The sequence below is a fragment of the Phyllostomus discolor genome, chromosome 7 (assembly GCF_004126475.2).
Source record: "Phyllostomus discolor isolate MPI-MPIP mPhyDis1 chromosome 7, mPhyDis1.pri.v3, whole genome shotgun sequence".
Taxonomy (NCBI): Eukaryota; Metazoa; Chordata; class Mammalia; order Chiroptera; family Phyllostomidae; genus Phyllostomus; species Phyllostomus discolor.
In genome coordinates, this window is record NC_040909.2 from 89,948,270 (window position 1) to 89,968,981 (window position 20,712).

At 37.9% G+C, this 20,712-nt stretch overlaps 1 protein-coding gene across 5 annotated transcripts; it reads left to right on the forward strand.

The window, feature by feature from the left end:
• Positions 1-4,509: 4,509 nt before the first annotated feature.
• EFCAB1 (EF-hand calcium binding domain 1) lies at positions 4,510-18,397 on the forward strand. Of its 5 annotated transcripts, none has more exons than XM_028533840.2 (7): positions 4,510-4,702; positions 8,642-8,800; positions 9,744-9,848; positions 10,523-10,674; positions 10,951-11,055; positions 12,537-12,622; positions 17,497-18,397. In XM_028533840.2, exons 1-6 carry the CDS (start codon positions 4,645-4,647, stop codon positions 12,594-12,596), a joined length of 639 nt encoding a protein of 212 aa, XP_028389641.1. In that variant the 5' UTR covers positions 4,510-4,644; the 3' UTR covers positions 12,597-12,622; positions 17,497-18,397. The 5 variants fall into 5 exon arrangements, with proteins under 5 accessions (XP_028389641.1, XP_035887006.1, XP_035887003.1 ...); XM_036031110.1 differs by lacking the exon at positions 17,497-18,397 and adding an exon at positions 16,410-16,628 and having other exon boundaries at positions 4,513-4,702; XM_036031112.1 differs by lacking the exon at positions 17,497-18,397 and adding an exon at positions 14,370-14,810 and having other exon boundaries at positions 4,513-4,702.
• The last annotated feature ends 2,315 nt before the right edge of the window (positions 18,398-20,712 follow it).

Consider the following 20,712-nt stretch of genomic DNA (forward strand, 5'->3'; position numbering starts at 1 on the left):
TTTTCCCCTCTACTCTGAATGGCTCCAAGTCCTCAGTGAACCTCATGGTCTAAGATGCTGCTGGAGCTCCAGCCATTAAATAGACAGGAGCTGGATAAAGAAGAGGCTTACATGCCAGGCAGAGGCCATGTCCTAGAGAACTGTGAAAACTATGCTATGAGGCTTGGGTATATCTTGGGGGGCATCAGGAAAGCATTTCAATACTAAGCAAAAGGAAGTCATGATTGGCTTTGTGTTTTAGCTAAATCACTTTGGCAAGCTTTTGGATGGCTTAAAGAAAAATCAGGCAGAAGATAATGGGCAAGAGCTAGGCAAGGGCAAAATGGATGAATAAAACAGGAGGTGCAGCAGTGGAGGTAGAGAGCATGGCTCCACTTTCTGATAAGGTAAAAGAGAAGAAAAGATAGAGTTAATACAATACTGAAAAGAAGATACAAGGTCAAGAGAATTTTAACTTCCTTCTGGGTAAGTGAGTAGGCTTGAGAAAATAGGTAGACTTTTCTGTGGCATATCTATAGAAGAAGCAATATCTTTGGGGGAGAAACAGGTTTCAGAGGAGAAAAGCATAAAGAAGCTTTGTCCAAAGATGAATCAGATAAAGTAAAGGAATTTGTTGGGAACAGTTGAAAGGGGCTAGAGACATCTAAGCTAAGAAAGTTTCATAATCAGGTAAGACTATTGGAGAAAGGCAAGTTTGGGAGCTTTCTTTTCTCTGAGTGATCAAGAATGTAGAGGAACAGTGTGGTTAGGAGGGCCTAAGTTTCAGGTACTCAGATTGCTACATGCCCTTTTCTGGTCAGCATTGCCTCAGGGGCCTAGGCAGTGCCAGGCATGGTCTGAGAGGATACACCTGGGACAGTTCTGGGTAGGAAGTGTGCGACAGCTTTAGAAGGCCGTGATTGGTGCCAGATGCCACCAGGAGCTCTAGGCTCCCTTAGAAAGGGATAGATATCTACTGGCCCTGTGGTCATTATGCAGACAGGACAGTTCACATGACCTAGCTCTGAGTACCCATGACCCAGCACTCACTGAGAAGGAGTCCAGAGGATTACACAGAATTTCTTGGTCGGCAACTTGAGGCCTGGAGAAAAAGCTTCCTTATTCAACCCACTGACATCATTGCCATTACATTAATTACTTATCACATACCACATCTTAATTTACAAGTTCATAAATGACATGTAAGATATAAGAATCCTATCCTTAGTAAATCTTGGGCATTTACCTTATTAGTCCCTTGATTATGGTTTAAAAAGTCTTATAAAGAAATGTTTTAATGCCCATGAATATTGTGGGTATATTCTGGGAAAATCTCTTCTTTAGTACCCAGCTCCTTTTAAAGACTCTGCTATGTATTCAGGGGACTCCCCACAACAGGGTGCTTAGGGGAAACTCAGGGATCAGCATGCTCAGGTGATTTTTCCCACCAGTCTCCTTTAATAAGTGGTCTGTGTTGTCAAACTTCAGAGGTGTAGAAAGATAGGTGATAGATACAGGGATATAAATATACATAAATATAGGAAAAAATAGAATGTGAGTGAGAGTGAGAAAGAGAGAGGGGGAGATCCTGTAACTGACAGTCTAGTGGGGAGGAGAGATTAGACAAAGTTATCACTCACTATGGTAGCAAGCACTAGAACCAAAATGGTTCTGAGGCAGAGAAAGACAATGGGAATGGTGGAATTCACTTTGTACGGGAAGTCAAAAACTCTTTGAAGAGTTTCCTTTGGGAATGGGAAAAGAATATGTAGAAGGTCCGGAAGTGAGACAGCTGTGTGGTTGGAGGTACTCAACATGGATTGTCATTTCAGCTAGCAGCTAAAGGAGAAAGTTGGTAAGAGAGAGCAGTGGCGTTTCAACCACACAAATAATTGGCTAAAATCACCTCAGAATTTCTCATCACTATCTCTACAAAAGTAAAATCGGTAAAATTAAATTTAAATTATGTACATACTAACTTTTATATTTTCCTTTTATTAATGTAATTTCATAATATGTTTGTAATATACTTGGATATCAATTCTACAATGTCATTTCCCAAATAGCTTCCAAATGCCTTTACCATAAAAGGCCCACATTAAATAAAACACTCATCAATTCAAGATCCAAACTATTTATCATGGCAAAATTCTAATTAATTGTGAATCAAAGAGAAGATTGTTTTGCATACAAAATTAAAGGAAACATTTATAGCATCAATAGTCACTTTCATGTACTTTTTATTTACATAAGTATCCATCTCAAAGTTGCTTGAATTTTGGAAAGGTCTGTGATCATTTCATGCACAGTAAAATTTGTGTACAGTACAAATTAAACAGTTTTTTTATTATTATTCCATTATTTATTGATCTGATATGAGGTAACTGTTCTGGTTAATTGCCTTACTCTGAAAAGGCCCTTAGGGGAAAGCAATCCTATGCCTACTCAACACAAGCAACTAGGAACTACAAATAGAAATTTTTATTTCTATTTCTACAAATAGAAATTTCTATTTGTCTTGAGATGTGATTGGCTGACTCTGTCAGGCCTACAGCTTGTTTCTGAAGTCTGAAAATACTGTCTGTAATAGTGTCAACAATAAAAATAAAGATAAAAAACTCACAGAAATGTAAGGAATGGTCCAAAGTTTACCAATATGTTGAGAAAACATGCCCTTAATAAATACCTTGTTTTCCCTGAGAAGGATTTTCAAGATGTTATAGAAAGTTTAATAATGTAGGCTACTCTTTTGGAGAAGTGAGTTTTATTAAACTGCATTTGGAAAATTTCTGTAAAAATAGCAGCATAGAAGAAAGAACTTGGGAAGGAGGAGGAATGGTAAAAGAGTACCTCTCTAAGTTTTTTTAGCAGGTTAAGTAATTTTTGGCTGGTAAAATAGATTTGACTCTTTAATTTCAACCTTCTGTGGTATTGCCTTTACTTCATTTTTTTTCCTACATTTAGGGGACACGGTTGATCGGTCCTAGGCCTGAAGCTTGTGAATTAAGAACTGGTTAGTTCATCCACAGATGCTCCCCAACAAGCTCCCAGTGTATTTGCAGGGATGCCTGGACAGGCCCATCATTGTGATTCCCCACCAGTAGGGCCCTGCCCCCTAAGATGTGCCAGCAGTGTTCCTTTAGAAAACCTAGTAGAAAGTTCTTACAAGACTTACTAGCACAGATATGTGGGACCCACGGCCACTCACAAGCACTCTTTCATCCCCATGTCTTTTGAAATAAGCACTGCAACAACCTCTGTGAATTAAATATTTTCTATAATTCTGTAATCTAAGAAAAGCCACTAGGGTCTCACAGGTAAGTGTAATTAGAATATGTCCAGTCTTTCCCATTTGTACTCTACAATCTCATTAGAAATGTCACAGCTGCTAGACAAGAGGACATACAGGAGTACTATTTAACCAGAAAACTATTGGAAACTCATAATCACTATCACTTTACATTGGTTAACTGTTCTCAGTATAATTCAGTCCCTGCCTTCACCAAGCATCCTTGACTCCGGTTTCAAACAGCATCCCAGTCCTTTATTCAACAAACAAAAGAAATGAGGAGGGAAAATCAGAGACCTCAGCACTGGAATTATTTTATTTTGGATTTTACTCATGGTTGGCATAATTTTTCTGTTTTCAGCCTAAAAATGACCATATGTATTATATAAAATAATTTCTATTCAAAGATATTTTCGCCTCTGAAATTAAACAAGTAGATACATTAGAGAATACTTCAGGTTTTACACTCCTGGCTGAGCTAACCCATTTCGTTGTTGTCCTCATTCAAAGAGGGTGTTCCATCTATGGTTTAGAAGAGCAGAATCTCCTCCCACATTAAAGTTGTAAGAACTATTCTTTGTTTGCAGTCACAGGATCTGTTTTTCAAATAAGTAAAGGATCAATTTTACTTAAAGGGATATTTTCCAGAAAAGCAAGTTTGGGCTGTATCACACATCCAAGTGGCAGTTGTCAGCCTGTTCATTAGGCAAGCTGACTCTTTTAACTAGCTTAGACATTGACAGTGGCTTTCCCCAGATTCCCCTGACAGTCCAACCCCTCCTTCAAAAATGAATGGGTGGGGAGCGGGAGAGAAAAAAAATCTATTCCAAGTTCTCACCCTTCTGTATCCCATAAAACAATTCTCTGGATAACAGACATGCTAATTCTCGAATCTCCTCCAACTTCCCCCAAATCTCTTTGAAGAGCCTTGCCTGTCTTAGTGCAACACTTACCATTCGTGCACAACGTGTTTTTAGACCTGATGATTGACACTGCAGTCCATTGAAGGGGCTGTGAACCCAAAAGACAATAACAACTAAACAATGAATATTCCGAGGTTAACCAAAACACAGTCCCAAATGTACCTAGCCAGGAACCTCCAAGCGAGATTGCACGCCCCAGGACCCTGGAGCAAAGGAGCCAGACCCTGCTGTTGCCAAGGTCACATTCTGAGTTTGGGCGGTCCACGCACTGCGCGCGCCCGGGAACCAATCAGCGGCTAGCCAAGCCGTTGTCATGGCCACTTTGTGTGTTAGGGTGAGCACACGCAGCGCGATGGAGAACCGGCAGCTTTCCCCAGGCCTAGGGCTTGTGAGCGTCCGGGCAGCCGCGCGCTGCTGGACACCAGCTGCGGCCAGCTTTCCTGAGCGCGCGGCATGAACCGCAAGAAGCTGCAAAAGTTGACGGACACCTTAACTAAAAACTGCAAGCATTGTAAGTAAGAATGAAGTCCTAGACTACCAGAAGCTCCTGGTTCAGGTTTCGTGTTCTACCCGGTTCTAAAATCCTCTGATCAACCTGCTTCCCACCTCCAGTTCTAGGGCTGGTGGAGGCCCCTCCATTCCCACCGCTAAAGAGAAGTGTGGAAGAGAATACCCAGGTGTTAGCTTTTGGAGCAGACACCCAGGCCTATTAATGATTGTAAGGATCAGTGTCCAGGTGTCTAGGCATCCACTACTGCTCTCTCACAAATACACCTACTTGCTTCTCAAACGTTCTTCTTAATTTACCTTTACTTATAGAAACGTGATTATATATATAATATATATCTACAAGACACATGTGGTTTTAGCCTCAGACATAAGCATACAATAAATACTAAAAGAACATGGAATCAAGAAGAGTAGTACAACCAATATACACCTGCATTCTAGCTTTCTAGAGCAAATAAACTGGCAGTGTCCAAGTCCTGGAAACTTACCAAGAGATCCAAAGGGTAAATGGTTATCAATGACCCTTAGGAAAGAAACTTGTACCAGAGCAAGGAGGAAAGTGGAACCAAAGAGCTCACCAAAGCCAAACACATGATAATCTGTTCCCTCCTATACTTTCATTTTCCAGTTGCTGGTGGGATTGCATCCTAAAGAAGACTTTGCAGGTGACAAGATGAGTAGTTATTAAAGATGCCTGCTCCAATCACACATTCTGAAAGGTGGTTCTAGAACTGCATAAGCAACTCTAGAATTATATTCAAACTGAAAACAGAACTCTTCCCAGGCCAGGAAGCTAAGAATGTGGTTTAGGTGAAAAAGATGTTGTCAAATGAGCAAGCTAATAAATTGTGGGCTGATTGCAAAAGTATTGGCCACTCGAGGAAGTAGAAGAGGTCATAATCTCAAGACCAACCCCAGTGTGAAAAAAAGGAGGAATAAATATGTTTTAATGTAGTTCTAGAGATTATGGGATCCTAGTGCCTTTTAATTGTATTTAGCATCTAATGCAATGAGTGGTAAGAAAGACTCTTTTAGTGGAGTGGTGCTATAAATAAAAGTTGGAGTGTGTATAAGCATCTTAAACTTAGAAAAACGCCATCCTATAAGGCATTATTATGATTATTATAATCTGATGAGAGTTTTATTCTGTTGTTTTCTTAAAATACTTCCATTTCTTGGAGAAAACCGGCCTTCTAAAAACATCTAGTAAACATTTTGAATAAAAAATAACTTCAGTATACAATACTGAATTTGATTCACACCATGTTCAGTACGTTTGCAAAGCATTGCAGACATTCTGTGAACAATCAGAAGGTGGGTGTATTAAAAGATAAGGAAAACATGGTAGGAGAAAGACTTTTGCTTTGTGTACTTACATAAAAATTTTAAAGCAAGACTTAAAAAACTAGATAATATAATAGAAATAGTTACAAGTCATGGACTTACAATGATTTTAAATTTCTTCAAATAAAGGACCTTTCCCCTAAAGTCATACTTTCTTTCAGTAATCAGATGATAATCCCACTAGGATGAAATGAATAAATTGTGTGGAATCAGAAAAGAGGGAAGTATTTTAAGTGATCATCTAATTAATCCACCATTCTACAGATAATGATCTGAAGAACAAAGAAACCAACCCCCCCAGAAAGGAAAACCATCCTTGATTTAGTATTGTATTCTGGAATTTAGGAAACATTTTAGCAAGAAACGGGTTTTTTTGCCTAATCTTGTATTATTTGGGTAATAAATTTACCTAATATTCTTTTTTTTTTTTTTTTGAGAGAGAGAGAGAGAAAGAGAAGGGAGGGCAGAGAGAGAGAAGGGAAGAGAAATATCTATGCAAGACAGAAACATTGATCTTTTCCCTTTTTTATGTGCCCTGACGGGACCAAACCCACAATCTAGGCATGTGCCCTGGCTAGGAATCGAACCCACAGTCTTTCAGTATACAGGACAATGCTCCAAACAACTGAGCCTCACAGTTGCTCAAAATATTAAGCTGATATTCTTTAATTTTTATTTCAGTTGAAATGGAAAAGATGAAACATGACATGCTAGCAAAGGGGATTTTGAGTAATCATTCTTTATGCAGACTTTTCTTCCCAACCAACAACCTTTTTATTTTTACAGCTTTTTAAATTGTGGTTAAAATTTACTATTTTAAGCATGTTAAGTGTACAGTTTTGTGGCATTGAGTTCATTGAAATTGTTGCACAATTCTTACCACTTTTCATCTCCAAAACTTTAACACATTTTCCAGCTGAAACTCTATATCTATTTTACCCATAGGATAACTACCCACTTTCCCTTTCTCCAAAGCTCTGGCAACAACCATTCTATTTTTTGCTTCCATGAATTTTACCACTCTAGGTATATCATAAAAGTGAAATCATTCAATATTTGTCTCTTGTTATTTTTGCTTGGCTTATTTCACTCACCATAATGTTTTCGAGGTTTATCCATGTTATAGCATTGTCAAAATGTCCTTCCTTTTTAAAGCTGAATAACATTCCACCATATGCATATACTACCTTTCAGTTGTTTACACTTCTGGCTACTGTGAATAACGGTGCTAGTGAGCACTGGTGCTCAAGTATCTGGGTCCCTGTATTCAAGTCTTTTGAATATTCACCCAGAAGTGGAACTAGATTACATAGCATTTGTGTGTTTTCTACAGCAACTAGCAGCTCTTTTAAAAATTATAATCATTATATTCTTGTCTACTATTTAATTTACTTACTAATTCATTTGTTTTTTAGAGTTTTGGACATTTCCCTTACATTCCGGTACCCAAACCAGAAATTACTCTCACCTGTCATGATCTATAGGGCTAGAAGTGATTTCTTTATTTCTGTGTTCTGTTTTCTTTTATATGCACACAGTTTTTCCTTGTTTTTAAACCTATAATTCATATTTAAACTCACTTTTATGTTCTCAGTGCTAGACAATAACCCTTCCACTTGCATATCTCAAATGGGGATTGGAACACAAATAATTAGCTCGGTATTTATAAACACCACCCTTTATACAATTATGTATGTGGAAAAATGTAAAGATGTGTGTATATTTTTTCAATAAAAATTGCCTTCACCCAACCTGGTCAGGTGGCTCAGTTATTGGAGAGTTGTCCTGTACACAGAAGGTTGCAGGTTCCATTCCCTAGGGCACATACCTGGCTTTGGGGTTTGATCCCTGGTCAGGTGCATACAGGAGGCAACTAATCAATGTTTCTCTTTCACATCACTCCCTCCTTTTCTCTCTATGATAAATAAACTTATTCTCAGGTGAGGATTAAAAATAAAATTGCCTTCATCCAAACTACTACAGAATAGTTGCATGTTAATTTTCATATCATCTGCAACAAGAACCACAAGAGTGCTAAAATATGCTTATACACTTTTTTATTGGAAAATAGGTGATTTTTATTTCCAAAATCTGGCTTATGAATTTACTAAGGCTAATATGAGGTAAAAATTGTTGCTCAACTTCAGGAGCCTGCCATCCATTTCTAGGGAAATGTTAAGTTACAAATCTCACACATGACTATGATCAAAATCCCGAGGGAAATGTTACCATTCCTGAACATTACCACACTTACTTTGAACCATACATATCTCTACTGCCTTATAAAGTTTGGAATCTGACCCCACAGTCATTATTCAGGTAACTTGGATAATGTTAACTTTTTTCCTAAGTTTGACTGAGCTTGCATCTGTTTAATATGGGAAGGAAGGCTTTTTCTCTTGATTTAGTGGAGAGTCATCTGTAGTAGCCATCCTTTATTAAGAGTCATGAATCTCAAAACAGAATTGTCTTCTCTTGACAGCTACATGTTTGATGGCTTGCTACTTTTTGCCTATAAATTCATTAATGTAAAATTTAAGTTAGAAAGTAAAAATTAAAATACATTTTGTCATATCTTAATTTAATTCTTTCACAGTTAATAAATTTGAAGTGAAATGTCTCATAAATCTTTTTTATAAATTGATGGGAGATGTAACAAAGCGGCAAGGTGTGGTCACTGGACTGGATCGCAATGCCTTTCGAAACATCTTGCATGTGACATTTGGAATGACAGATGACATGATTATGGACAGAGGTAAGAAAACATGAAAACCCACCATAACTGAAAAAAAGTTTAGAATTTGGACATGCTGTTGGTTAAAAGCTTAATGTTCTGTATTTCTAGTTTCACATGAATGTAAAATTTAAATTTTTATGTTCAAGAACATATCATAGGGACAGAACTAGTATCCACTCTACTTTGTATATTTAAGGAGAAGACAAAATCAGCTTGAAAAATTAGGTTTCCCTTACTTTTTATTAGAAAACCTCAAATATTTCTGTTTTTACTTACTAAAAGTAATAATAAAAATAGTTTTAAAATGACATTTAAGATTTCATTGGAAGTATTTCAATAAGAATTAAGAAATAGTCCAGGCTATCATGTAATAGCATTATATTTGTTGAGAAACAAAAGTATAAAAGTACATATTTTATGTTAATATATTAACATAAGTTACCTTATGTTAATATATTAATGCATGTGTATATTAATAATTAGTGATTAATATATTTAGATATTCTGAATTTACTTTATTCCCACAAATTATGAGGGGAAAATGTGAACATTTAATTTTTTTAAAGATTTTATTTATTTATTTTTAGACACTAAAGAAGGGAAAGGAAAGACAAAAAGAGGAAGAAAAACATCGAATAGTTGCCTGCTGCATGCCCCAACTGGGGACCTGGCCAGCAACCCAGGCATGTGCCCTGACCTGGAACTGAACCAGTGACCTTTTGGTTCACAGGTCAGTGCTCAATCTGCTGAGCCACACCATCCAGGGCAAAATGTGAAAGTTTAAATAAAAAACTTTTCCAATTTTATGATGCCTTAATTTCTTCCTTTGTCAAATGAGAATGTTGAACCATATGATCCTGAAGTTTTCTTTAAATTTTAAAAGTGAGTGGTACCAATGTAGTACATTACTGAGATTAAAGATGCAGCACACATATTATATTGTACTTTTCTTTCTTTTTAGTATTTCGAGGTTTTGATAAAGACAACGATGGTAGTATAAACGTATCAGAGTGGGTTTATGGATTATCACTGTTTCTTCGAGGAACTTTGGAAGAAAAAATGAAATGTAAGATTTTAGGTTATTCTACTGGTTTGTACATTATGATTCACATATCTAAGGAATTTAAATTGATGTCCTCCAACCCAGCCAGTGAAGTAGGTTGTCTGTTGGTTGCTTGGTTTGAATTTCCATTAGTGTCTTTTATGGTGCAAATTCAAGTCAATGATAAAGGTTGAAAAACTTAAAAGGAAAATCAAGAGATTTTTGAAGGATAATTCATGTCAAGAAAGACTGCAAGGCATATTATACACGTGCTAATCATGTATATATGCATTTACATATCAAGGTATTAAGATTTTACATATTTAATTACTTGCATTATAACCATAAAGTAGGGAATATTGATTCTAGTATTCTAATAATTAGTTCATTCATAATTTTGATAAACTGTTTAAGAATAATGTTTCAATCAGTTTTCCAAGAATTTCAAAATGAAAATGTTGGAGTTACTGTTTCTTGTCATGCTTTTCCATAGCTGAGTGTAACAAAAACTCTTTCTAAGGATTGTTGCATATATTCAACAAGTGTACATTAAGTATTTGTTATGGAGATTAGATTGTGCTAAGGCCTTCAGGGTTGATAAGAACATCAACAATGTAGACCTTGCCCTTGAAAACTTGATCAGAACAACTGGTACCTTAATGATGATATCAAATTCATAATTGGCTATTTTTTTAAAGATTGCTTTGAAGTGTTTGATTTGAATGGTGATGGATTCATTTCAAAGGAGGAAATGTTCCATATGTTGAAGAACAGCCTTCTCAAACAGCCATCTGAAGAAGACCCTGATGAAGGAATTAAAGATTTGGTTGAAATAACACTTAAGAAAATGGTCAGTATGAATAATTAGAGTTTTATAGTAAAATTTTCAGGCTAGATGTAGGATAAAAATAATTCAAATTATAGTAACTATCAGTTTCCTGCTTGGTGAAATCAAATACTTTGATTATGTTCTTTTATTATAATATTAAAAGTTCTTCTCAATTTCACTATTTAGTCTCTTATTTTCTAACACCTTTTTTTCTCTTAACACTTGTCCATGAAAAGACAGCTTGTATTTGTGATAAGTGTTTTATGTGTTGACTAACATATGGCTGGTCACCCCCAGGATCATGACCATGATGGGAAATTGTCCTTCTCAGACTATGAACAAGCTGTGAGAGAAGAGACTCTTCTGCTGGAAGCTTTTGGGCCATGCCTACCCGATCCAAAGGTAAATAAATATTATTTCCACTGAACAGTGACAAAAATATAATGAGGATCAGCAATCTAAGACTTCTTGGTTTGGTGAGTGATGCATGAGATGAATCACCCTCACCCACTGAGAATAGCTGCTAAAAAGAGAAAGCCCACTGAAGAAGAACCTGATGGTTCATCTTATAGTACTATGGTAGTCCAATGCTGTGTTTTTCATTTATTAATCCATTCATTTATATAAGAAATAATTATTGAAGATTAATGGGGGCTAGAAGCACAGAAGGAAGGCTCAAAGACAATGATCAATGGCTAATATTTTTCTGGGAAAAACAAACATGAAAGTTATTATTCAACAGTGTGATAAATGTTATAATAATAGTCAATGACTTGCACAGGGCTTTATCTATCCTAGGCACTGTGCTAAGCACTATGCCCCATACTGCCTCATTTAATTCCCCCAACAACTATATGAAGTATTATTATTATTATCATTTTACAGATAAGGAAACTGAGGCTTGCAAAGTTTAGGCGACTTGTTCAACTTCATGCAACAATTATGGAGTACCTGGGTTCTGGAGTCCATAGAGATATGCATAGAATATTGTGGTAGTTGCAAAGAGGGCACCTAAACTAGCTGTTTCAAATGGCTGGTAAATGGCTGTTGGGAAAAGGAAGGCTAGGTTTTAAGGACAAATAGTCAGCTAAGTCAAAATGGGGAAGAAGAATGTCCCATCTGCAAAAGAAGAAAATAGAAAAGAAAAGGAGAAGGGAGGGAAGGAGGGAAGGGAGAAAGAGGGAGGAAAGGAGGAAGAAAGGGAAAAAGGAAGGAAAGAAAGTAAGGGAATTATCTTAATTTCACAGCTACCTCTATGTCCTGTCCAATGGCTTTCTTTTTAACAGTCAAGCATCTTGAGGGAATTGTTCACATGTGCAACCTATACTACCTGTCCACTATATTTCTTCCTGTCTACCTGTGAAGCAGCTCCTGCTGAGATCACCACACCCTCCTTGTTAATAAATCCCAAGCATTCAGCTTTTGGATTCTTGTCTCACTGCACCACATTCCTTCCCCACCCTCAGCTTTTGGGCCAGCTTCTCCTGCTCTAGGAAGCACCTCTGTTACCTGCCATAGGCTATGACCTAATGAGTCCCCCTGGCCTCCCATAATCTACAGTGTATTTACTTTATTAAAACCTTCAGCACAGTGAATTAAGCTCATCAGTTTCTGGACAGCCTCTGCTACTAGTCTGGAGGCTCCTGGAGTGCTGAGTCATGTGGTCTTGCTCAGCTTTGTGACCCCATATCAAGTATTGTGCTTGGAATATTGTCTGTACTGTCACTATCAGTGATTGAAAGAAAAACTCATGAGCATCCCAAGTTCTTGATCCCATTCTTCCTCTGCTATCTTGTTTCTCTTCAAAGAAGACACACAGAATATTTTGTTTTGTTCTGCTCTTTTTGGAAGTCTCTACTAATTTTGAGCATTTCATTTTATAGAGCCAGATGGAATTTGAAGCCCATGTATTCAAAGAACCAAATGAATTCAATGACATATGAGTACCAAAATGTCCGTGTTGTCTCAAGTGAGTAAAATAGGAAGTGTATATATTTTCTGCTTAGCTCAGAAAGATGATGCTGAATTGTGTGATTGGGGTGGGGAATGGTGTTAACATACATATATCCTTCAACTTTGGTCTAAAAACCAGGTGAAATGAATGGAAGACAAGAAGTTTCTTATTAGATGTTGGGTTTGGTAAAATAATTTAACATTGCTGGAGGTATTTTATCCTAGACATCTGTTGAAGCACATAACTGTTGTAAAGTGTTTGTATTAATGAAATGAATAGAAAGATTGTGCAATTGTGAAGTATTAAGACAAATATTCATGTCAGGAAAATACTGGGTATAATAAATTTAAGAATCATTAAAACTACTGAGTATTTTTTGGAGCAGTAAATAATTAAGATGGCATCAAATAATATTGGCATTTAGCATTAAAATACCATTCTGCTAGGCATTGAGGGAGATTTAGAGAAATGAGAGAAACATGTAACCTGTTTTAATATGATCTCTATTGTTTGAGGCTTTGCCGTAACAACCTGACTAGATTGTTAGTGTCTGAGGGCAGGGGCCTTATCACACCCATATTTATATCTGTCTCAGCATTCATTACAGTCCTCTGCACAGAATGGGCTCTCAATAAATACTGTGGATTGAAAAGTACAAAGTACAACAAGAAAAATCCAAACTCTTGTCCAGCAGTGAAAGAAGAAAGTGCTGTTTCTTGAGTTTAATGAATAGTGCATGGGTACTGCTTTCAGTTTATCTCTGGAGTCATCCTGGTTGCTCCCCACCCCTGCCATGGCACTCCTTTGGGAAGCCTGTTCCAGGATCTGTTTTTCTACTTCACCTCCACTCTTTGTCCCCATAGGAAAGTGCACCTCAGTGGCATCCCCCACTGCCTGGGATTCCCCTTGTGTACCCCCTTAAAAAGGGACCTGACTTGCCCTCTGCCCCTCACTATCATGCAGGCGCCTGTAGGTATTGGATGGAAGCATGAGAAAGATGGAGCCTAGTTATGTTCTATGGGTTATTCGCTCTTTTAGTAAACACATGCAAACAGCTGATACCTCTCTGTCAATACATAAACATTTAGAAGCTGCTTGGATATTAAAGATCTTTTACTACATATACATTATCAGCATTAAACAAAAGCATACATTGGGCAAAAAATGGACAGTTACAAATAAGTAGAATAAGAAGTTACAAAATAAAGATATTTTACTGTCCCAGTATTTTTTTTTAAAGATTTTATTTATTTATTTTTAGAGAGGGAAGGGAGGGAGGGAGAGGGAGAGAAGAGAGAGAGAGAGAGAGAAACATCAATGTGCGGTTGCTGGGGGTTATGGCCTGCAACCCAGGAATGTACCCTGGCTGGGAATCGAACCTGGGACACTTTGGTTCCCAGCCCATGCTCAATCCACTGAGCTACGCCAGCCAGGGCTCCAGTATTTTTTTAAAACTTAAGATTGTTATATACTTGGACTCTGACATAATTTTTCTATCTTGAGTATGTGTAAATAATGCAATACACAATGTTTTTAATTTTTTAATTGTAATTTTCTGATTATAAAGTAATAGAGATTCCTGAAGAATACTTTAGAAGTTTAGGAAATAAATAAAATTATACATCAATATTCTGGTATAGATCCTTTAAGGTTCTCTTAAGGCATTTGTAAGTATACCTGTATATTTTTAGGTGATCATATTGAAAATGCTCTTTTAAAAGCTGCTTGTTTTATGTGTTACTTGTTCACAAACATTTCTCAGATCACTAGATATCACTCTATAGCCTCACTTGCAATGGATTCCTGGTGTCCCATCACTACAGACCCCATTAAATCACTCCCTGCCACTGTCATGTTGGTTGTTCCCATGTTTTTTCTATTATAAATAATTTCCAAAATGAATTGTCCTTACAGATAAATCTTTTCACATGCATCATTGGTTATGTCCTTGGAGTGAATTTGTAAATGTAGGAATGTTGGGTTAGAGGCCAGTATAATTGTGAGATTTCTAGCACATGTTATCAGATTACCCTCCAGGAAGGCCTACTGTGCCTGATGAATGAGAATTCCAATTCTTTTCCATATGTTGTACATTCTTTTAACTTTGCTAATGGCATGGACCAAAATTGATCAAGACTTTAATTTATCAATTAAATAACTAATCTTATACACCTGTATCTAAGCTTCTTATTTTAGTTTGATTAAAAATTGAGTCTATGGGACCAGAGAAGAGAGGGAAGGGAATTTCAAGGGAAAAGGGGAAGGGTGTACAGGAACAAGTATAAAGGACACATGGACAAAAACTATGTGGGGGTGGAAATGGGAGGGAGGTGGGGATGGGAGGTGGGCGGGGACGGGAGTAAAAAACAGAAAGCTATACCGGAACAACAATTAAAATAAAAAATATATATAAATAAAATAAAATAAAATATTGAGTCCATGTGAATAACCCTGCGCTATTACATAATATTATTTCAAGCTAAAATATTTTTTTAAATTTCTAAATAATTTTAGTGACGCTTAAGATGATATCAGTCCTTGACCATAAGAACTCATGAGCTCTATTCATGAGCTGTCCTGTATATTATAGAACACACCACTGTGGCTATTCATCATAATTTTCCCCAATCATTTCCTTCTGCTAGTATATCTAGATTTCTGGATTCTCTTAATTTCACTACTGTAGCAACTCATAAATGATGTGAACACTGAAAATTCACTCAACTTAATAGCAGGGTCATCTGACCACAGATTACCTTTAAGGAAGAGCTTTTTTTTCTTACTCTGAGCTCTGTGGCCCCTTGCCTCCTGCTGCCAGGTTTGCCCTGACCCCTCCTCCTTGTAAGTACAGCCAACAGCCAACATTCTCAGCCCATATTTGTCAGCCTGTGGAGCACCTGGGTTGCGGCTATGGATGAACAAATGTAATTTGGAGGACTGAGTATAGTTGCCCTCTCACTGACTTCTCAAAGCTTTGACTTCCCTTTCTCCTCTCAGTACTCTGGTAGGACCAGCAGAAAGCAGGTTAGGCTCCTGTGGGAGAGGGGAGCATCACCCTGCAAGCAGCATGGAGGTATTCTGTTTGGGAAACAATCAAGTTTTTTTTTTTAACTCCAGGATTTAAAAACTGCCACTGCAAACTGGCAGTCCTGCATTCTTAACCTGCAAATATCTTTGGGTACAAGATTGTACTTGTAAGAAACCAAGCCAGCAATTGCTTGCATTATAAAATCATCCAAAACACTCACTAAGTTCCTACTTAGTGCTAAGCCATGAGACTTAACATATTCTAGGTCAGCTGCCCTTTCCTCACCTTGTTTGTGCTGTACAATGAGGACTCTATGCCATGTGATAGTGCTGTCATCACTTATCACTGTTCAGAGTCACTATGACAGCCCTTCTCCCCTGCCCCCCAAAAGTTACATTATTTTTAATTAAGGAATATGTTAAAGGAAATTAAAATAAAATATGCTGTGAAACTAGAAAGACATTTATGTCTGGAAAGGTTTTTCTGAGCTGCTCCTCAGATTGTCCATTTTTCCCATTGCATTTTATCTGACTGCATCCATTTACTCATAGAATAATCCCCTAATTCCCCCATAGCATCCAGAGCTGATGATTAATTCCCACCAACTATGGCAAAGAAAGATGGGGAAATGCATTTGACACAAAGAGACTATGAAAGATATATACCAAAATAAAACTTTAAGCCATACATATGTTAATTACAATTTACCACATTGTGAGGGTTGGTAATAGTTCAGAAGAGGTAGAAATACTATATTTTTCTCTACTATTGCAGATACCTTTTCTTTTAGAGTAAAGCAGATGATTTCTTGAAGTGTTTCCAGTCTCAGTTGCCATTGAAAGAGGAGCCACCTGAATACAGCCAAGCAAATCAAAGCCTCCTTCTCATGAAATGTATCTGAAGGAGACTTGCCCAGTTTCACATGGGGAGCAAAAAAGGAAGGCACTCTAACAATGAAACATTCTGAGTGAAATAAAGCATGCTTCTATATTTGAAATTTCTTTATCAGAGTATCATTACCTTTGCAGCAGTTCCATCACTGGCAATTGTGGCTTTCTGTGTACCTCACACCTTCTACCTAATCTGTCAAGAATATATTTCTCCCCCTAAGACACACATCTGCTTGTTTATTTCATCTCCTCCTGCCTATTAGCCCACACTGCCCCTATTATATGGCCCAACCAGCTTTACAGAGAATTCCCTGGGTAAGAAGTTTGTCAACTTAAAGGGCATTTCAATAAATTGGGTGAAACACAGGTTGTCTTCCCCTTAACCTGAGTTGCTCCTTCCTGTCTCCTGTCTGCATCTCCAAAGTCTGTGTTAACTGAGAGTACACACAGCTTAGGGCCAGGCAACAGTGAGCCTAAAGATGGAGAATGTCCTGCACTTCCACAGAGGAATTCACAAGTTCTCTCTGCCAGTGGCTTCTAGAACTACAGTCACTACTTCCTGGTAGAAGCCATTAGCCCCACAGCACAGGGCAGTCCAGGAGATAGATTAAAACCATTTGGTCAAGTCCTCCTTAATGAACCCTGCTAACATACAGCAGAGTCATAAAGTAGAATAAAATGATCCCATAATCTCTATAATACATTATACAAAAATCCAATGAACACTTTTATTCCAGGCGTTATGCTAAATACTACATTTATTGTCTCACTCATTTCTTACAACTAGTGTAAGAGGGAAATGTAAACATTACTTAACAGTTTCATCCTACAGATTGAGAGAATTGGAGTTTAGGGAAATGGAGAAAATTTCTCAACATCCCACACTGGTAAATAGCAAAGCCGATTAAGAACTCATCTAGTTCTAATGTTGAGATCTTTTTCTAAAGAAACATTTATTCTTCTTGCCACAGATAACCCCCTGAGGCTTGGAATAATTGAGAACTCCAGGATCCTGAAGAATCTTCAAATTGCACCTTTAAGACTACCTGGTGGTGTTATGTAATATTTATGTATGTGAATGAGGCCATTGATGACTCTCTCCAAGGCTCTCTTTTCATCTAAAACACCTTGGGATTTTGGAATTTTCTTTCCTTAGTTGAAGTTTCCAGTTTGGAAGTAAAGCATCCATGTTTGGTACCAATGTCAATCTGAACCTCAGGTTGGAACCTGGCCTTGACAAGAATCCAGGTGTCTGTGAATAGTAGCCAGGCTTCAGATTCTATGACTTCAAGGTCAGCATGGGGGCAAAAGTGAGATGTGTGTCAGTGAACCACGGAAGCTGAAATCACTGCTGGTTTATGAGAACAGCAGAAGTCCTTCTAGAGGGAGGGAAAAGAGCTGGATTCTTCAGATGGACAAGGACAAGGGATGTGTTTTTTGAGCCGTCTTAGGTGGTATCAGAGAGACTTCTATCTGGGCAACAAAAAGATGCCCATGATGAGGCGTGTTATCAAGCAGCAAACACAATAAATGATTATATAGAACTTATTAGGTGGCAGTAATTAACACAAGGATATACAACTAGGAGACTTGCACCTTGGATTTGCAGCACAGGCCCCTAACCAGGCCATAGCTCTGACTATTTCTTACTGTCATGGGCTCTCACCTTGCCTTGCACAGACCACATGAACTTTGAAAGCCTAATGTAAATAAAAGTGATTTATAGATTGGATGAGACCATAGTATCTGCCACCCAAACTGGGGTAATATTGAGAGAGAAAGGAGATGCTAATAATTACATCAGGACAACATCATTTTGGGTTGTCCCAGACAAAGCAGAATGTATGGTTACCCTATTTATAGTCTATAAAATACTCCAAAAACTACACTTCACATAATATAGGAATAATACCTACTCTCTGCTTTTATTTCACAGGGTTTTTATAAGAATTTAATGAGATAATGTCTGTGATACCATTTTGTAAACTATGATACAATACACAAATTAACATAGATATGCATTAAACAGGGACATATATGCCCTGTATTAGAGGATGCTTATGTTCTCAATTGGAGCTCATATGTAATTATTAAATAAGAACATCTAAAACCTATAAATAAAAATCCCTGGCTTCTGGGACCTTTCATGGGACCAAATATATAGTATTGCTTAAGTTACTTAGCCAGTCAAAGGAAGTTAAAGGATATCTGGAAAATACCTTTAGTAATGTAGCTTACTTAGAGAAATGAAGATCCTGAAACTAAGACAAAATCCCAATGTAAGCATCACCCAGAATTTTCATGAACATTATACTCTTAGTCCTTGTGAAGTGACCCATCCTATTAACACACAAATGTACACACACACACCTCTGTCATTTCAAACTCACAGATATAGATGGTAATTTATCCCACTTAACAGACACACTACAGCTCTTATAATTTCTCATTTCATGAAGATACGACTAGTTCTACAGCGATTGGCCCATAGGATTAATGACTCTGATCCTGATTAACCATAGTCAAGACTTAATGTGTTTGTTATGCCAGTTCTAAGGTACTGAAATAATAAAGATAAACTAATAAAATATATGGGTTGTATAAAAGTATAAAGGTCTAAAATCCCAGTAAGCAAACAGAAACTTGCATCCAAATCATATGAGCTCCATCCAAACAAATTTATACATTTCTCTACCTGCTGCATCATTAAATTGGATAATGTAAACTTGACTAGGTACAAAACAGGCTGTTGGCCTCTGTGAGTTTCTAAATATTGCTTGGTTCTTTATTTTGATTTATATAAATATAGAAAAGAGCATAGCAGCCCTAAGAATTACAGTCATTAACTAGGAAGTGGGTGCACCCTTTTTACATCCAAGGACTCCAAAAATCATCCTGCTGGTATTGATGCATGATGTGCTCATACCACTGCATCCAATAACTGCAGATTACATACGAGATGACAAAAACAATATGCAAAAGAGGACATGGTCCCTACATGCAAGGAGCATTCAATCTAAGTGTCAAATTTCCTGTTGTCTTAGATGGGGAGGAGGAGGAGGAAAAGAGAAAGAGAAGTAGGGAAAGGAGGAGGGAAAGAAGAACCAGGAGAGAAAAGGAGGTCAGGAAAATATGCAAAAATAAAAAGATTAACTGTGTAGGAGCAAATGTTTTATGGCATGGGTTTTTTAAAATAAAACAGGTAACCAGGAAAGTTAAGAGGGAGTTGCTTTTCTCTCTTTACATATTATTACAGAAAATCAAAGGGTAGATATAAGAGAGACCACCTCGCTTTGCTGGGCCTGTTGAGAAGTTAGTGGAGTGCAGGAGATATCATCACAGGCAGAGCAGGATGTGGAGCAGGCCAGGGCCTGCACACCCAGCACAAGGTATTTGACTAAAAGGCAAGGAGCTGGCCTGTGGCAGGTGCAGCGCAGCCAGTGCTCTCAGCCCCAGGAAAAGAAAACCTGCAGGTGCAGTTGAGACATGTCCTGAGTCTCCAAAGACACACGTTTTTCTGAATAGTTGTCCTATCTTCATTGTCTGCCAGAAAGATTATGGTTTTCAGAGGGAGGGGAAGAAGGAGGGAGTAGTTTGGTGGAGTCTCCAGTTCTGGGGCTTTGATGACACATGCAAGCTGCTCCAGAAGTGAGGTGCAGTCAGAGGATGTGAGACTGTGCAAGGGCAGTGGTGGTTGTGGGGACTTCCCACATCAGCCCCATGCAGCTCCTGGACCCCTGGGAAGGCCGTTCACTCTCCTGAGGCCCAGGTGGATTCGGGGAGTCTGCTGGTTGCAACCCAGAACTGCCCTTCTGCCCTCCACTCTGCACATCCTTTTCCTTCTATTCTAGCCATCCTTGGGCCGAAAGATGACCTAAGCATTCCACCTCAGTGCTCAAAAGCCCAGAACTACTCAAATTCTCTTGGCACATCCCCCAAACCAACATAGTTTTATGCACAGTGTTAGGGCTTAGTAGTTGTTTACTAAAGGACGTCTTAGTCCCTCTCATGACCTGTAATCAGAGGAAGTTTTGCATATAAGCAGCGATTGTGTTTAACTAGAAATGGTAAAGGAATGGATCCATGTGTCTTTTGCAAGTTTCCAATATTGGTAAAGGGGAACTGGCCCCCTCCCCCATTCAGAAAAAGGCTGTTAGAGAATGGAGGGATCAGGATGTGGAAACTAT

Bases quoted from the DNA above. Each gene is read 5' to 3' on its own strand.
- EFCAB1 (XM_028533840.2), top strand. From the start codon at position 4,645: ATGAACCGCAAGAAGCTGCAAAAGTTGACGGACACCTTAACTAAAAAC. The intron at 8,801-9,743 runs GTAAGAAAACAT...CTTTCTTTTTAG, and splicing joins TGACATGATTATGGACAGAG to TATTTCGAGGTTTTGATAAA. The intron at 11,056-12,536 runs GTAAATAAATAT...TTCATTTTATAG, and splicing joins CATGCCTACCCGATCCAAAG to AGCCAGATGGAATTTGAAGC.